Source organism: Somniosus microcephalus, chromosome 6 (genome assembly GCF_052327205.1).
Source record: "Somniosus microcephalus isolate GS21.2 chromosome 6, FLI_Smic_1.0, whole genome shotgun sequence".
NCBI classification, from domain to species: domain Eukaryota; kingdom Metazoa; phylum Chordata; class Chondrichthyes; order Squaliformes; family Somniosidae; genus Somniosus; species Somniosus microcephalus.
In genome coordinates, this window is record NC_140992.1 from 14,917,992 (window position 1) to 14,933,464 (window position 15,473).

General features: G+C 47.5%; 1 protein-coding gene across 3 annotated transcripts in view; it reads right to left on the reverse strand.

Moving 5' to 3' along the window:
- LOC147115490 (rho guanine nucleotide exchange factor 26-like) overlaps positions 1-15,473 on the reverse strand; it is a 256,726-nt gene that overhangs the window by 198,685 nt on the left and 42,568 nt on the right. For all 3 annotated transcript variants that reach the window (XM_085989758.1, XM_085989755.1, XM_085989756.1), the window contains exon 4: positions 11,707-11,873. In XM_085989758.1, the coding sequence (XP_085845884.1) occupies positions 11,707-11,873 (167 nt within the window). The remainder of the gene's footprint in view (positions 1-11,706; positions 11,874-15,473) is intronic.

The following is a 15,473-nucleotide window of genomic DNA, read 5'->3' on the forward strand; positions in this document are numbered from 1 at the left end:
CAACCTGTCCAAATCATACTGGAGTTTCTTGGCATCCTCCTCACAGCACACACGCCCACCCAGCTTTGTGTTGTCTGCAAACTTGGAAATATTACATCTAGTTCCCTCGTCTAGATCATTAATATATATATTGTGAATAGCTGGGGTCCTAGGACCGATCCCTGCGGTACCCCACTAGTCACTGCCCGCCACTTGGAAAAAGACCCATTTATTCCAACTCTTTGCTTCCTGTCTGCCAACCAGTTCTCTAGCCAAGTCAGTACCTTACACCCAATCCCATGTGCCTTAATTTTGCACGCTAATCTCTTATGCGGGACCTTATCGAAAGCCTTCTGAAAGTCCAAATACACCACATCCACTGTTCTCCCTTATCTATTTTACCAGTTACATCCTCAAAAAATTCCAGTAGATTAGTCAAGCACGATTAACCTTTTGTAAATCCATGTTGACTTTGTCCGATCCTGTCACTGTTTTCCAAGTGCTCTGCTATTACATCTTTTATAATGGACTCTAGCATTTTCCCCACTACGGATGTCAGGCTTACCGGTCTATAATTCCCCGTTTTCTCTCTACCACCTTTTTTAAATAGTGGGGTTACATTAGCTACCCTCCAATCCATGGGAACTGTTCCAGAGTCTATAGAATTTTGGAAGATGACCAGCAATGCATCTACTATTTCTAGCGCCACTTCCTTAAGTACCCTAGGATGTAGATTATCAGGCCCTGGGGATTTATCGGCCTTCAATCCCGTCAATTTCTCTAACACCATTTCCCTACAAATACTGATTTCATTCAATTCCTCCCTCTCATTAGACCCTGTGTTTCCCGACATCTCTGGGAGGTTATTTGTGTCCTCCTTTGTGAAGACAGAACCAAAGTCTGTATTTAATTAATCTGCCATTTCTTTGTTCCCCATTATAAATTCCCCTGATTCTGACTGCAAGACAGCAGTCTTATGTTCTAATGTTGAAGCTTAGAATTGAGCAGGATGCACTATAGCATTTCAGACAAGAATGTATTACCGATGGGGAAAGCCAATGAGTTAATACCTTCGGGCAATGCACACACAGGGGCTACAAGTGTCAAAGGAAGGTCTGGGGCTGCCACCTGGCCACGGTGCCAGCAGCTCATCCACTCCGGGTTTTTGAAATTGCCACTAGGCTTTCCATTGGAGACGTTTAGTCACTGACCCGGCAAGGATTTTGAAATTGCTGCCAGACCGCAGTCTTTATTGGCAATACAGTGGACAGTGGCAATTTATAATTAATATTGTAGCTATTTTTGTCTTATAATACTCCTGTGTAGCGCCTTGGAACGTTTTACTATGTTAAAGGTGCTATACAAGTTGTTGTTGTGTTGACTGGTGGCGCAGCATTCAGCCGGAAATACTGGGGGCAATTTCAAAAACCTGGAGTGGCCTTGAGAAGGGAGCTATCTGGCAGATGCCAGTCCAAGGGAGGTCCAAGTTAAACATCAATTATCTATGATGATTAAAAAGCTATCTTATGTCAATTATACGGAGTTCAAACAAATTTTCAGATAAGCCTTGTAGCTAAATTAATGCACTAATTTTTGATCCACAAGATGTTTAAACTTAACTTTACCTAAACATTACCTGCATATTCAATAACAAATACCTCAAATTCTGCTTTATTATTAAGAAACTCTTCCATTTATATATCACATCTCTCAGAAATGGGCACTCTTATATAAAGAAAGAAGATAGACTTGCATTTCTATCGCGCCTTTCACGTCCTCAGGACGTCCCAAAGCGCTTTGCAGTCAATGAAGTGCTTTTGAACTGTAGTCACTGTTGTAATGTAGGAAATGCGGCAGCCAATTTGCGCACAGCAAGCTCCCACCAACAGCAACGTGATAATGACCAGATAATCCGTTTTTAGTGATGTTGACTCAGCGATAAATATTGGCCCCAGGACACCGGGGAGAACTGCCCTGCTCTTCTTCAAAATAGTGGCCACGGGATCCTTTTATGTCCACCTGAGAGGGCAGACAGGGCCTCGGTTTAACATCTCATCCGAAAGACGGCACCTCCGACAGTGCAGTGCTCCCTCAGCACTGCATTGGAGTGTCAGCTTGGATTTTTGTACTTGGTGAACAAGATGACTACTAAAGTGACAAACCCAGCAGCCATTTCGCGCACAGCAAGGTCCCACGTCTAGCAATGATCGGTTCAGCTGTTTTTGATGGCTTTGGGTGATCTGAATGGTGTCGTTGCGACATTTTACTTTAACGTTCGTCACGGCCATGCCTCGGAGCTTTTGTTTTAGGGGTGATGCTGCTTCAAATCCTTCAGGGCCATCTCGTAGCTCGCTCCCAACAGATTCACTCCTCTGTGTCGATGGCCACACCTGTTCCATTCTTAAGATTCATTTCCTCGGGTTAAAGTTCAAGGAGCAAAAGTCTCCCATTGGCTCATTTGTCAGGTCCAACACCTGAGCCAGACAGAAATATTTTTTTAGGTTCCATCCCTGGTCTGTGGTGAGGTGAGAGGTGTTGCACTACAATTGGCCACAATGCACTTAGAATAGGGAAGAGGAAAAGTAATGTCAGCCTGGGTCCCTGCTCCTGATCGCTACAACAACAACAACTTGTATTTATATAGCACCTTTAACGTTGTAAAACATCCCAAGGCGCTTCACAGGAGTATTAGAAGACAAAATATTGACACCGAGCCGCATAAGAAATTAGGGCAGATGACCAAAAGCTTGATTTTAAGGAGCGTCTTAAAGGAGGAAAGCGAGGTAGAGAGGCGGAGAAGTTTAGGGAGGGAATTACAGAGCTTAGGACCCAGGCAGCTGAAGGCACGGCCGCCAATGGCGGAGCGATTATAATCAGGGATGCTCAAGAGGGCAGAATTTGAGTAGCGCCGATATCTCGGGGGGTTGTGAGGCTGAAGGAGATTACAGAGACAGGGAGGGGGCCGAGGCCATGGAGGGATTCGAAAACAAGGATGAGAATTTTGAAATCGTGGCATTGCTTAACCGGGAGCCAATGTGGGCGGTGGAGGCCAGTTCATTAAATATATTCAAGAAAGAGTTGGATATATTTCTTGAGGCTAAAGGGATCAAGGGATATGGGGAGAAGGCAGGGATAGGGTACTGAATTTGGATGATCAGCCATGATCTCATTGAATGGCGGAGCAGGCTCGAAGGGCCGAATGGCCTACTCTAGCTCCTATCTTCTATGTTTCTATGTAGGTCAGCGAGCACTGGGGTGATGGGCGGACAGGACTTGGTGTGAGTTAGGACACGGGCAGCCGAGTTTTAGATCACCTCAAGTTTACGTAGGATAGAACGTGGGAGGCCAGCCAGGAGTGCGTTGGAATAGTCAAGTCTAGAGGTAACAAAGGCATGAATGAGGGTTTCAGCAGCAGATGAGCTGAGGCAAGGGCGGAGACGGGCGATGTTACGCAGGTGCAAATAGGCGTTCTCAGTTATGCCACGGATATGTGGTCGGAAGCTCATTTCAGGGTCAAATGTGACACCAAGGTTGCGAACAGTCTGGTTCAGCCTCAGACAGATGCCAGGGAGAGGGATGGAGTCGGTTGCTAGGGAACAGAGTTTGTGGAGGAGCCCAAAGACAATGGCTTCGGTCTTCCCAATAATTAATTGGAGAAAATTTCTGCTCAACCAGTATTGTATGTCGGACAAGCAGTCTGACAATTTAGAGACCGTGGAGGGGTCGAGAGAAGTGGTGCTGTGTTAGAGCTGGCAATCCCATAGCATGCTCAGGAAACTGCCTGTGTTAAATGTTACAGTGACGTTAAAATCAGGCTGGGCTGAGACAATCAAATAAAGAAAGAACGTGCATTTACACAGCGCCTTTCATGTCCACAGGACGTCCCAAAGCGCATCACAGCTAATGAAGTACTTTTGGGATGGAGCAAGGCGGAGGGGGTCTGGGGATAGAATTCCAGAGCGTAGGAGCTGGATAGGTGGTGGGGTGGGGGGGGGCGGGGATGATGGGGGGGGGGGATGGTGTTTTGGGGGTTAAGGGGGCGGAGTATCTGCTACTGATGGTAGAGTGGAGGACTGAGAAGGGGTCGCATGGTAGCCTGGAATCAGGATGGGAACTGGGTTACACGGCTGGCGGAGGCTGCATAACTAGGCCAGAGGGAGGCCATGGGAGAATTTGTAAAGAAGGATTTATAAAATGTTCTTCTGCCAGTGCCTGCACGCACGGGCCATTTGGCCGGCTCCTGAGGAGGTTCACCAAGGCTTTAGTATTACGTCCACCCCGGAGAATCTGAGGCAGTCCCATCAGTCTGATTAAGAAGTATGCCTGGAATGCTCGTAATCTGTAACTCACTGCAGCTGTAAACAGCAAAGCAATGATCAGCATGCACTCCACCAAGTGTTACTGCCTGGCCGTCACCAGCAGCGATGGTGATGAATGCAGGTTTCTTTTCGGAGACTGGAGGGTTGATCAATGCCAGCTCAGTGTCCCCACCACTGTTTAAAAATCCTGCTCATTCTTTCTCCCCTCACGTGGAGAAGACACTCCTGTCTGCTTTCAAGGTCTTGTTACACTATTGCAGCAATTTCAGGAGAGGTAAGCCAGCCGCTGCGATCACTGGGAAGGGGGATAATCATAGAATCATACAGCACAGGAGGCCATTCGGCCCATCGTGCCCATGCCCGCTCTCTGAAAGAACTATCAAATTAGTCCCACTCCCTGGCTCTTTCCCCATAGCCCTGCACATTTTTACCCTTCAAGTATTTATCCAATTCCCTTTTGAAAGTTACTATTGAATCTGCTTCCACCGCCCTTTCAGGCAGCGCATTCCAGATCACAACAACTCGCTGCATAAAAAATAATTCTCCTCATCTCACCTCTGACTCTTTTGCCAATTACTTTAAATCTGTGTCCTCTTGTTACCGACCCTCCTGCCACTGGAAACAGCTTCTCCTTATTTACTCTAAGAAAATCCTACATGATTTGAAATGCTTCTATTAAATCCTTAACCTTCTCTGCTCCGAGGAGACAGATCCCAGCTTCTCCAGTCTCTCCACGTAACTGAAGTCCCTCATCCCTAGTACTTACACTAATAAATCTCCCCTGCACCTTATCCAAGGCCTTGACATCCTTCCCAAAGCGTCAGTCGTGGCTCAGTGGGCAGCACTCTTGCCTTTGAGTCAGGAGGTCATGGGTTCAAGTCCCACTCCAGAGACTTGAGCACAATACCAGGCTGAGACTCCAATGCAGTGCTGAGGGAGCGCTGCGCTGTCGGAGGTGCCGTCTTTCAGACGAGATGCTAAACCGAACCCCAGTCTGCTCTCAGGTGGATGTAAAAGATCCCATGGCACTATTTCGAAGAAGAGCAGGGGAGATTTCCCCAGTGTCCTGGGCAATATTTATCCCTCAACCAACATCACTAAAATACAGATTATCCAGTCATTTTCACATTGCTGTTTGTGGGACCTTGCTGTGCACAAATTGGCTGCCACGTTCCCTACATTACAACGTTGACTACACTTCAAAAAGTACTTAATTGGCTTTAAAGAGCTTTGGGACATCCTGAAAGTCTTTCTATATTTAGTTTGGTGCTTACCCAGTGTGTTATAAAAGTTCAGCATAACTACCTTGCTTTTTTACTCTATGCCTCTACTTATAAAGACAAGGATCCCATATGCTTTTTTAACAGCCTTATAAACTTGCCCTGCCACCTTCAAAGATTTCTTTATGCAAACCCAAAGGTCTCTCTGCTCCTACAACCCCTCTAACATTGCACCATTTTGTTTATAAGGGGACCTGCTCCCAATTTTTTTTTTTTTAAATGAAGCGTTATTTAGGGTTCAGTTGGTAATCAAGAACTTGCAATAATCTATCACAGTTTCAGGGCATCCCAAATGCAACAAACATAGGAACAGGAGATGGCCGTTCACCCCCTTGAGCCTGCTCCACCATTCAATAAGATCTTGGCTGGATTTGCTCCATATCCCTTGATACCATTATCTAATTAATTATTTTTGAAGTGCAGCCACTGTTATTAAGTGGACAGACTCATTGGCTAATTCGTCCACAGCAAGATCCAACTTTCCATCTAACCGAGTTAATTCCGCATTCCAGGACTTGAGCAGATAATGTACCCGAACACTCCTGTGTAATACCGAGGAAGTCTTGCTTTGTTGGAGGTGGCGACAATTTTTTCAGATTGGCTCTAATGAGCCAGAAATGGAGCTGTAATCTATAAATAGCATGCAGATTGCCTGGGGCATGAGGCCAGGCTGTGGGTATGGAAGTAAAAGGCACTTATCAGCAGAACCCAACCATGTAACAGAGCATTTGTGCAGAACTCACCAGTGTAAGAGGAATCTGCACAGAATCCAACAGTGCAAGAGGACATCTATACAGAATCCAACAGTGCAAGAGGACATTTATACAGAACCCAACAGTGCAAGACGACATTTATACAGAATCCAACAGTGCAAGAGGACATTTATACAGAACCCAACAGTGCAAGAGGACGTCTATACAGAACCCAACAGTGCAAGAGGACATCTATACAGAACCCAACAGTGCAAGAGGACATCTATACTGAACCCAACTGTGCAAGAGGACATCTATGCAGAACCCTACAGTGTAAGAGAAATCTACACTGAATCCAACAGTGTAAGAGGACGTCTATACAGAACCCAACAATGCAAGAGGAATCTACACTGAATCCAACAGTGTAAGAGGACACCTATACAGAACCCAACTGTGCAAGAGGACGTCTATACAGAACCCAACAGTGCAAGAGGAATCTACACTGAATCCAACAGTGTAAGAGGACACCTATACAGAACCCAACTGTGCAAGAGGACGTCTATACAGAACCCAACAGTGCAAGAGGAATCTACACTGAATCCAACAGTGCAAGAGGAATCTACACTGAATGCAACAGTACAAGAGGAATCTACACTGAATCCAACAGTGCAAGAGGAATCTACACTGAATCCAACAGTGCAAGAGGAATCTACACTGAATCCAACAGTGCAAGAGGAAATCTATACAGAACCCAACAGTGCAAGAGGACATCAATACAGAACTGAACAGTGCAACCTCTGTGTTGATAACAATAGTAACATCACTGAGCCCAAACTAAGATGCCACTCTTTGCTGGAAAATTCAAGGTTGTTCCCTCTCCCACTAGACTGAGATACCACTGCAACACAAGGTATTCAAACAGAATGACACAGGGACATCGAGCTGCCGGATACCAGGAAAACACATAACCAAAGCAAAACATAAAACTCACCTGGGTACTGTAGAATGATTCCCTTCCAGTTACCCATGCCAAGCCAACTTTGGGGGGGGGGGGGGAGAATGGAAATGTTTGTTGTAGCTTTCTAAATGGCATCACCCAGGTATAGACAGAACATAAATATCCCCACGAATAAAGCACAGCAGGATTTGCATTTTTATAATAAGGTCTCTTCAGCTGTGAATGGACCCCATCAGAAAGAGAACGGGAGCAAAATTGGTCTTGGGCGATTGCGCTATGTGGGCGATAGTGAATAGGCCGTCCGTTTTACACCCCAACTCCATTTTCTTTTCCATTGAAGTCCTAAAGCACTTTGCAAACAATTCACTTCAAATTTGGTTTGCATCCCCCCCCCAGTAAATGCGGGATAGTTTTAGCACAGAGACCCTCGGTAGCAGTGTGCCTTCAATCAGAGCACTGCTCCCATTTAAACTGTATCTGAAAGCAAGACATCTTCCGGGGCAGAAGATGAAACCCCTCGGGAGTGTCTCCCTTTAACAGCCCCATACAGCACATCCGCTCCAGTTACTAACAAAGATTAATGCAGCCACTGAGGCCTCCTCTGCTCTGTTTAAAACAGAAACACAATCGAGGAATCGCCGCCTATTCATTTACATTTTCGCCAATACCAACAGCAGCACGGACAGCAGAAGAAGCAGAGAATCTGTTAAACCGTTACCTTCTTTGCTGCCCTCATCTTGAACAGCGGTAGAACTGTCAGCGGGTCTATCTATCAAGGCAACTAGGCAGTGCTCAGAAAACGCATGAGGACGGACGGGCCAGCTGTCTAGTCTCTCTTTCACGTGTTCTCTCTCTCTCTCTCTCTCTCTCGCTCTCTAAATTCCAGTTCACAAAAACACGCAGAGCCCCAAACACACCGACTCAATCCGCACCACTGGTTAGTTTTCTTTCTATCTCTCTTTCAGAGACAGTGTAACAATGTAAAAACTAACCATTCAACCTTCGAGTTATCTCCCGAATCCTGGGTCAGCTGAATATCACTGCAATTTAAAAAAAAATAAACCCTAATCTCACTTTCCTGCTTGTTTTCCGACCCCCCCCCCCCCCCCAGTGCCTGCCAATAAATTCTCCAGCCTGTTCCGAGAGGAGAAAGAGCACACTATCCGAGAGGTTGTCTGTCGCCTTACCCCATTAGCATTTTATTGCTGTTTTGTAAGCTGCATAGATCTATTTCTTCATCTAAACACTATCTGGCATTTACACAGGCTCCTGCTTAACACGTTTTGTGAAGGTCTTGATGTCTCACAAGCCCCTCGTTTCAGTCAGCTCTTGCTTGACTTCTTTGTTTCAATTTTTGCCATGGAGCGATCTTTGATTCCTCACAGCTCATCTCCTCCTATGTTGCCGTGGCTACATTAATGCCCGCTAACATATGGCTGTCTGGTTCACAGCCAAGTCTGCAACAACGGCAACGACTTGCGTTCATATATCGCCTTTAACATAGTAAAACCTCCCAAGGTTTAGGCATGCACAAGATTTAAGGGGGCAGTCCCAACATTCTTTTCCCCCTTCCTCAACCTTTAGGGATATCCGATCCTCTTCCATCATTTTCCTATGCAGAGAATTGCAATTACCTGTCCTGCTGCCCTGACGGTGTTGATTCTAGCCAGGATCAGGCCCACGCAGGTGGACCTTCTTCCCAGCACCTCAATGAAAGCAAGTGTCCTCAGACTAGCCCTCAATGAATCCTGTAGATAGTACACATTGCTGTGTTCAGCCATGTCTCAGTGGGTAGCACTCTCAGGAGATCGTGGGTTCATAGTTCCACTCCAGTGATTTGAGCACGTAATCCAGGCTGACACTCCCAGTGCAGTACTGAGGGAGTGCTGCACTGTCGGAGGTGCCGTCTTTCGGATGAGATGCTAAACCGAGGCCCCGACTGCTCTCTCAGGTGGACATAAAAGATCCCATGGCACTATTTCGAAGAGGAGCAGGGGAGTTCTCCTCGGTGTCTTGGCCAATATTTATCCCTCCATCAACACCTATAAAAAACAGATTAACTGGTCACTATCTCATTGCTGTTTGTGGGAGCTTGCTGTGCGCAGAATGGCTGTCGCGTTTCCTACATTACAACAGTGACTCCACTCCAAAAAAAGTACTTCATCGGCTGTAAGGCGCTTTGGGATGTCCTGAGGTCGTGATAGGTGCTGGAGAAATGCAAGTCTTTCTTTCTTTAATTATAACGAAAGTGACTACACTTCAAAAGTGATTCATAGTCACTATATAAATGCTGTGGGACGGTGCAAATTCTCTTTGCTTTTCTAGTCCAGAGGCACGGAAGCCAATTGCAGTGGCCTACCACCATTGGGGCTAAAAATCAGTCAACACAGCACGAACCAGGACTCAGTCCTCTGATTCACTCGTGCCAGTGACCTCCAGCAACAATTTGTATTTATATAGCGCCTTTAAAGTAGTAAAACGTCCCAAAGCATTTCACAGGAGCGATTATCAAACATAATTTGACACCGAGCCACATAAAGAGATATTGGGGCAGATGACCAAAAGCTTGATCAGAGGTAGGTTTTTAAGGAGAAGAGAGAGGCGGAGAGGTTTAGGGTGGGAATTCCAACGTACTTTGCCCAAGTGCATTTACACACTGAGCCATTGGGGTTAGATGGTGCCCATGGTTTCATAGATGTCTTTCACTAGTGCTATGAATGCTGGGATAGCTCCACCACCATAGCAAAACACGGCGACATGAATACACGCCAGTCTTCCTTTTCTTCTTTCAATATAAAACCACCAAGCCGGGGTTACCCGTATAGCGGAGCTGTGAGACTGCAATCTTCGTGCAGGAATGAGCGATATTGCTGAATTCAGGGGAGTTGTTTGGTTTTGCGGCATTGATGCATTTTGGAATCACACCTTGCCCAGCTTCAGGATGCAGGGCAATTTAGAAAGAATGCTGGCGATTCAGCACTCCTGTAGACAGTGTGTTTGGAACGATTCCAGGAACCTACAGTACTGGGGACGTGAACAGAGCAAAGTCAATGAAATCCAGAGAGAATACAGAAGACAGGAAGTGGATAGTGAAAAGGTTAAGATTTACATCAAAGGGAATGAGCCGGTGATTCGCACATTACCACAATGGGAAGCTATCTATAATTTAGTCAAGAATGGAAATAGATGAAGAACAAGGCAACATCAGATCTTCAAAGGCTGTCACTCTCCTCAAACTTTGCTGCTCACGTTCATTAAATAACATCCAATTCCTACATCTAACAACAAGCTTGGTTTCCTCAAATGAATGAACTTGCATTTATAGAATGCCTTTCACATCCTCAGGATGCCCTCAAAGCGTCTGATCCCTACCATGCTCGTGCAACACAAATTCCCTTTATGCCCATTTACACGTGCCACTCGGACCCCATTCCATTACTTATTTCTCGCTTCTGTTTCTTCGCCCTCTCTCCACCCTTTTGCCCTCTCTTCCCCTTTCCAGTCGCATGGCCATGCCACCAATATAAAACACTGCCTCCAGTGACTGAGGTTGCCAGCTTTCTGGTAGATGGCGCACAAAGGCCTGTGCTCACTCTCTATGCAGGCAATGTGGTTTCCCGATCACTGGCAGGGCCAGATCTTTCCCAGTCAGTAAATAAAAGTCACGGAGATCATGACTTTGAAGCAGCAACAACAACAACTTGCATTTATACAGCGCCTTTAACATAATAAAACAACCCAAGGCACTTCACAGGAGCGATTATCAGACAAAATTTGACACCGAGCTAGAAAAGGAGATATTAGGACAGGTGACCAAAAGCTTGGTCAATCGGTAGGTTTTAAGGAGCGTCTTAAAGGAGGAGAGAGAAGCAGCGAGGCGGAGCGGTTTCGGAAGGGAATTCCAGAGCTCAGGGCCCAGGCAGCTGAAGGCACGGCCGCCAATGGTGGAGCATTTAAAATCGGGGATGCGCAAGAGGCCAGAATTGGAGGAGCGCAGAGATCTCGGAGGATTGCAGAGCTGGAAGCGGTTACAGAGATAGGGAGCGGCGAGGCCATGGAGGGATTAGAAAACAAGGAGGAGAATTTTAAAAAAGAGGCGTTGCCGGACAGCATTGTGTACTATCTACAGGATGTATTGAGGCTGAGGATTTGAAAACAAGGATAATTTTTTTGTAAACCGAGGCGTTGCCAGACCGGAAGCCAATGTAGATCAGCGAGCACAGAGTGGCAAGGGGGAGTGGGACTTGGTGCAAGTCAGGATACGGGCAGCAGAGTTTTGGATGAGCTCTAGTTTACAGAGGGTGGGAGTCTAGCCAGGAGAACATTGGAATAGTCAAGTCTCGAGGTAACAAAGGCATGGATGAGTGTGCATAATCGTGCCAATCCTCAATTCCCTTGACACAGCACAGGAGCGCGTGCGATACTTAAACATCACGGGGGAACCCGGTTTCAATTAGAAAGATTTTCTCTTCCCTTACCACAGAAAGCTGGCTCCAGGAGGACCGGATTGGCTTGAACTGCACGATAATCCTCTCATCCGACTTCTGCCCCTCCGCCGGCACGTTCGGATCCGAATCCTCATCCGAATCCCCATTATTCAGGGTCAGAGCCTTTTCCTTATAGTTCTGATAAAGAACTGCATTTTCTGCAATAAAATAAACGACCTTTTGAAAATAGAAAGACTTGCATTTCTACAGCGCCTTTCACGACCTCAGGATGCCCCCAAAGCGCTTTACAGCCAATGAAGTACTTTTTGAAGTGCAGTCACTGTTGTAATGTAGGAAACGCGGCAGTCAATCTGCGCACAGCAAGCGACAAACGACCAGATAATCTGTTTTTAGTGATGATGATTGAGGGATAAATATTGGCCAGGACATTGTGGAGAACTCCCCTGGCTCTTCTTCGAAATAGTGGTATTGGATCATTTACGTCCACCCGAGAGGGGTCTCGGTTTAACGTCTCATCCCAAAGACGGGCACCTCCAACAGTGCAGCACTGGGGTGGGGGGGGGGGGGGGGGGGTGTCAACCTAGATCATGTGCTCAAGTCTCTGGAGGGAGACTTGAACCCACGACCTACTGACTCAGAGATGAGACTGCGACCCACTGATCCGCGGCTGACAGTCTCCAATCACTCAACATTAGTGCCATTCTTCCTCCTCCTCCTTGTGGGGACCCGCCAACATCCAGTGTTTGACTAGAGCGAAGAAGCAGCTGCTTTCTCCCACCAAGTTAAGGCATAGCTTCGGGAGTTACTGTTGCTGTTCCCTGGATTGATGGCCAGAAACGTTTGGCTGGCATTTCCTCTGTCTGCTATCTCATTTAAAGGAAAAGGTTCAACACCGTGGAAAGGCATGAGGCATTCTCCACGATCAGGTTGGACGCATTCCTGGAGATTTCATCACATGACCTCCTGCCTCCAACTACCACCCCCACCCACCCCCCAAAACACTCCCGCCATTGGTCGCCCAACACGTCCATCGTCACGGCGCCCCTGCCTTCCCACGGCCAATCAGAAAGAGAAAAGATTCTTCATTACCCAACTGGATGACTCTTGACTGCCAGTTTAACAGCCTTTTTCCCCCCTGCCTCCAATATTTTAATGACTAATAAACAGAAGCGTTGAAAGAAAATTTTAAAAACATAGGGGGAAAAATTCAGTTGGTAGCGCCACCCGTTAGTCGCCTTAAGAGGGCGCTAAGTGGGGCGCAAACCAACTAGCGCCCGGGCGCGGCACTGCCCACACCTCCCGCAAAATTCAGCAGGAGGTTAGTGGTGGCGCTAACCGGTAGCGCCCTGCGGCGCTGCGCCGCTGGCGATGATGTCATTGGTGTGCGCAGCGCCCCGCTCACGCCCCGGCCACGATCTTCAGGAGCGCCCCCTGATTTACCACCGGACGCTATGTCCGACAGGGTCAGGGGGGCGTACCTGCGGCCGGGGAGGCGCAATTTAAAGGCGAGGTGCGGGGCGGCCATTTTTGTTGCTGCCCGCCTGCCAGCACCTGCCTGCGCTCCTGTCCCCGGCCTCCTGACTCACCCCCCCCAACCGCAGAGTGCCGGCTGTGCTCCAAGAGCCCGGCACTTCTCTTGGGTGCTGGGCTCTTTTGCCTGCACTCCCGATCCCCGGGGGCCGAGCTGGGCCCGGGTCGCGCTGCACAAGGCCCCTCCCCTTTAAGAAAGGGAGGAAGGCTTGCAATACTGCAGCGCGACGTGCCGCAGCGGCACGTGGCACCACGATATTCACTCGCAGTGCCCCAAGAGGAAGGCGGGGCGCTTCCAGTAGCGCCCCGTTTCCCTCTCGGGACGCAACCACTCAATTTCCGGTGCAGGGGCGCTAATTTGTCCGGGGCGCTAAGTTAGCGCCTCAATTGGGACGCTACTCAATTTTTAGCCCATACAATTTCTTTTAATGCCCCTGTGCTTTTTCTCCCAGGTTTTGCCCTGGAGATTAATCTTCAATTCCTGGAGACGCCAGGCCGTTCCTGGAGCGTTGGCAATGGCAACCCAACTCCGCCAATATTGGCAACCATGATTTTCTAGGTGAACAGGCCGTCAGCAGAAACAGTGGATGCTTCGTGGACTCGCCCCGGAAAAAGGACTGGAGGCCACAGGGATAGACGACACGATCAAATATTCCATAGGACATGACGGTCTCTGTAGCATTGGGTTGGTGACGGTATGGGGCAATGGGGACTGAGGCCTACAATTGAATAGCAAGCACGCCAGGATGGCTGGACGTTCCGGAATTTTATTTGACGACCTTTCCAGGCGTACTAGTGGAGGGATTTTCCTCAGGAATAGTAAATGGACGTGGTAGGGTTCATAATAGGATGGGACATGGGAACAGGAGTCGGCCATCCAAGTAGATCGTACCTCATACATACGGTGTAGTAGGAGTGGGCTTGATGGGCCAGATGACCTCTGTTAATTCCATGCTTTCTTATATTTTGCATGGTGACATGTTCGGGTTTAAAGTAATTGCTCGGAGGTTTAGAGGGGAAGTGAGGAGAATTTCTTTCACCCAGAGGGTGGTGGGGGTCTGGAACTCACTGCCTGAAAGGGTGGTAGAGGCAGAGACCCTCATCACATTTAAAAAGTACTTGGATATGCACTTGAAGTGCCGTAACCTACAGGGCTACGGACCAAGAGCTGGAAAGTGGGATTAGGCTGGATAGCACTTTGTCGGCAGGCACGGACAAGATGGGCCGAATGGCCTCCTTCTGAGCTGTAAATTGCTATGATTTTATGACCAGGAGGTTGGTACGCGGAGGATCACTTATTCAGGCTCTCAGCCGCCAACGGATTGGGGAGCGATTACAAGGGATTGCAAAGCACCCACACCAACCCTGTCAATTCCTGCTTGAATGAACTTTTTCTATATTAACAATAAAAACCTCATGGCTTGGTGGATATTTGAGCCACACAGATTGTGGAAGATACTGAGGTTGGCCCCCAGTCTATGCGGAGTTCGTTGATCTCCGCCAAGGCATTAGTTGGGACTCTACAGTTGACTCAATGGCCCTGGGCGAAGGACGGGAAAATTAGCCAGGGCGCCTACTAATGATCACTGTCCATTCTGGAGGTATGGAGGTACGAGGACAGGATCTGGCAGAGTTTTGATGCCCTTTTGTTGTTGAAATGTCTGCCAATGGTTACACACTGCCAAGGTGTCCTTATAAAGTAATACCACTCGGATGAGATTCCAGAAACTGTGGCCTTGAGGGGAGCAAACTGGAAAAACAAACTCAATGGCCTCTTTTTCATGATTGCTTCACCCATGCCTTGGAGAGGGTGCAGAGGAGATACTAGAATCATACCAGAGGATGAGGGACTTCGGTTATGTGGAGAGACTGGAGAAGCTGGGATTGTTCTCCTTAGAGCAGAGAAGGTTAAGGGTGGATTTAACAGAGTTGCTCAAAATCATAATACAAAAGCAAAATACCTGAAACGTTAACTCTGTTTCTCTCTCCACAAATGCTGCCTGACCTGCTGAGTATTTCCAGCATTTTCTGTTTTTGTTCAAAATCACGAAGGGTTTTGACAGAGGAGAAAGTGTTTCCACTGGCAGGAGGCTCAGTAACCAGAGGAAACAAGTTTAAGATAATTGGCAAAAGAACCAGACGAGAGATGAGGGGAATTTTTTTTTACGCAATGAGTTGTTATGGCCTGGAATGCACTGCCTGAAGCAGAGGCAATCATAGCTTTCAAAAGAGAATTGGATAAATACTTGAAAAGGAAAATTTGCAGG